This window comes from Lactuca serriola, chromosome 6, assembly GCF_051521515.1.
Source record: "Lactuca serriola cultivar US96UC23 chromosome 6, Lser_US96UC23_V15, whole genome shotgun sequence".
In the NCBI taxonomy this organism is placed as follows: Eukaryota; Viridiplantae; Streptophyta; class Magnoliopsida; order Asterales; family Asteraceae; genus Lactuca; species Lactuca serriola.
Genome location: NC_136413.1, coordinates 20,636,727 through 20,639,527, shown reverse-complemented (window position 1 = coordinate 20,639,527; position 2,801 = coordinate 20,636,727). Strand labels below are relative to the sequence as shown.

The 2,801-nt window shown below is 34.3% G+C and overlaps 1 protein-coding gene across 2 annotated transcripts; it reads left to right on the top strand.

Annotated features, from left to right (window-relative positions):
• The first annotated feature begins 333 nt into the window (after nt 1-333).
• On the top strand, nt 334-2,433 carry LOC145059094 (uncharacterized protein At4g15545-like). 2 transcript variants are annotated; one of them, XM_079006959.1, is made up of 9 exons: nt 334-703; nt 811-879; nt 1,084-1,140; nt 1,226-1,289; nt 1,358-1,420; nt 1,496-1,711; nt 1,845-1,887; nt 1,994-2,072; nt 2,170-2,433. In XM_079006959.1, the coding sequence occupies exons 1-9, from the start codon at nt 425-427 to the stop codon at nt 2,260-2,262; spliced, it is 963 nt and encodes a 320-aa protein (XP_078863085.1). In that variant the 5' UTR covers nt 334-424; the 3' UTR covers nt 2,263-2,433. The 2 variants fall into 2 exon arrangements, with proteins under 2 accessions (XP_078863085.1, XP_078863084.1); XM_079006958.1 differs by having other exon boundaries at nt 1,355-1,420.
• Nucleotides 2,434-2,801: the final 368 nt, after the last annotated feature.

Genomic DNA, 2,801 nt, shown 5'->3' with positions numbered 1-2,801 from the left:
TTTCATCATTTCCAAAAAAAAAAAATAATAATAACAAAATTTGTTAACATAGTTACTCATAAATGGTGTTAGAACATCGAAAATTAAAGATCGCAAGCAAAAATTTCATAAAAATATTTTGAAAAAGAATTAACCACAAAGACTAACTACTAAATTTTCTTTTAAGTCAAATTTTAGGCAAAATAAAACCATCACAAGCAATCATGTAAAAAAATAAAACTATGTCTAAAGGTGTTCTAATGAGTTCCGACAAACAACATAGACTAATCGAAAAAATTATGAAATTTTATTTTGTTGTTAGCTACAACTTGTATAAATACCTCCTTATCTAATTCTTCCCATTTCAGCCTCTGGTTTAAGACTCTTCACCTTCTTCAAACTACAATTTCTGCAACTGAAAAGGAGGAACTACGAGTCTACGAACATGTTGCCAAAAGAATCTGTGGGTATGACCTTCGATCTTCCACAAGAGGTGTTGGAAGTGCTACCTTCCGATCCATTTGAACAGCTCGATTTCGCTCGCAAAATCACTTCCATTGCGCTTTTCACTCGAATCTCCGCCCTTGAATCGGAGTCATCCGTCCTCCGCGACGAGCTTATGGACAGGGAACTCGTTATCGAAGACCTTCAGACTCAGATGGACTCTCTCAACTCTTCTCTCTCTGACGTTCTCGACAGACTTTCCCGCGCTGATCAAGAGAAAGTCAGTTCCATACTCCAACTGTTGTCTTGTCCCCTTATTGTCTTTCGTAGTTCATTGCCTCACAATTTTTCTGTGATGATGAATAAATTTTCTATGAGCATTTTTAGGAAAATCTATTGAACGAGAATGCGTCGCTATCGGAACAAGTCAAAAAGCTCAACCGCGATGTTGCTAAGGTAATTCGAAAACCAGTGATTCGGGAGTGAAGTTAGGTCTAATTTCGGTTGTTGGATTTATCTAGTGCTCCTGAAGTTTGTGGTTATCACATTTTGATGAATGATACTCTCATACTCTTGATTCCTTATTGTTCCCTGAGTAGTTTGTTGAAAAGTTCTTCAATTACTAAACTTAATTCTTAGTTTTGTAACTCGATCATGCAGTTGCAGAGCTTCAGGAAGACACTCATGATGTCCCTTCAAGATGAAGAAGGAAGTTCAGTGAGTTGCTTCTTTTAAGATTTCGGGTAGATGAAATATATGGTTTGAAGTCTAGTTTTGTTACAATTTGACACATGACTTACAGGCAAGGAACACTCCACTTGTTGCACCAGACAATTCAAGCTTATCATCTCAATCGTTTGCTGGAGGTTTATTAATTTTCTAATTTCACTTTCTTAATTTTTATTCTAAAAAAGAACGTAATCTGTTTCAGAAGATGAAGAAACTGAAACTGAGCCACCTTCAAATGCTTCACAATTCAATGAGCCTGTGACAGATGGTGAGAAATCTTTTGATTTGCTATTGTATCACTTGGGGTAAAATTGGAATTTTACATTTGGGTTTCTCTTGTCAGCATCGAGTAGGGCCCACATTTCACCAGGCATGTTTTTAGCATCGCAAACAAGCACACCTCGGTTAACACCTCCTGGATCTCCTCCAAGCTTATCAGCATCTGGATCTCCAACAAGAAGGCAATCTATTTCTTTTTCAACCACAAGAAGTATGTCTGATGATCATAGATCTTCTGTCTTTTCGTCTACAACTTCAACCCCATACACCTCCATGTCAGGTGTCAATATGTTACTGGATCTCTACATAATACTATATGCTTTTGTGTTTGCATTTAAATTTCACTCAAGATTACCTTATAAGTTATAATAACTAATTATGAGCACTACTTTGTGCTTCTTGGCTTGTTGCAGGACGCACTCGAGTGGATGGGAAAGAATTTTTCAGACAAGTGAGGTGAAATTACCTATATGCCCCTCATTTGCATTTTTCGCCATTCAGTTTGTTCTTTTATTAATCAATCATCTATCTCTGTTTTTTTTTTTTCTTTTACTTTTATTAGGGGCAGATTATCATATGAGCAATTTGGTGCATTTTTAGCGAATGTGAAGGAATTAAACTCACACAAGCAAACAAAGGAGGTATGTTTAAAGTGTAAACATAAGCTTTCTTGACTTTGTAATTTGTTCCCAAAAATGCCCTCAAACAATTCATTGTTTTTATTTTGTGATCTTATAGGATACTTTAAGGAAGGCAGATGATATATTTGGCCCGGAAAACAAGGATCTTTATGCTATTTTTGAGGGATTAATTAGTCGTAACATCCATTAAAAAGAAGGATTATATTGTTATTTTGTTGTTTTTAAGTTATTTATTGTTTAGTTTTACTCAATTATAGGTCATTAAACATTTAGCTTTTGGTTTAATTTCACTATATTGTCATTACTTTTAAGTTTTAACCTGATAAACCATGTTAAAGTAAATGTCAACAAATTTTTCTGACGTGAGATTTATTACCATTTACTGGTTTAATGACATTGATTACGATTAAACACTCATAGACTCAGTCTGGGATCATCAATCATTCGTTGCATTAATCTCAATTAGGCCTGAAATTTTCTCCTGAAAGTGTTACAAAACAGATAAAAGCATTGTGGAAGCATCCTTTTAAAAAAAAAAAAAAAAAAAAAAACATCTTATAGGGTTATGAGATTTTAAAAAACGATCTTATGTCTACAATATTCGTCACACTTTGTTTTTTTTCTTAACCGGTGATACTCGAATACTTTTTAAGCAACATGTGTCCAGTGGTGATTATATGGTTTTATATTGAACACCAAAGTTAAGTAAAACATAGTCTTTTATTTTAT

Coding starts and splice junctions, on each gene's coding strand:
- LOC145059094 (XM_079006958.1), top strand. CDS start 425: ATGTTGCCAAAAGAATCTGTGGGTATGACCTTCGATCTTCCACAAGAG. Junction 704..810: donor CCCGCGCTGATCAAGAGAAA/GTCAGTTCCATA, acceptor GAGCATTTTTAG/GAAAATCTATTGAACGAGAA. Junction 1,421..1,495: donor CAATGAGCCTGTGACAGATG/GTGAGAAATCTT, acceptor TTCTCTTGTCAG/CATCGAGTAGGGCCCACATT.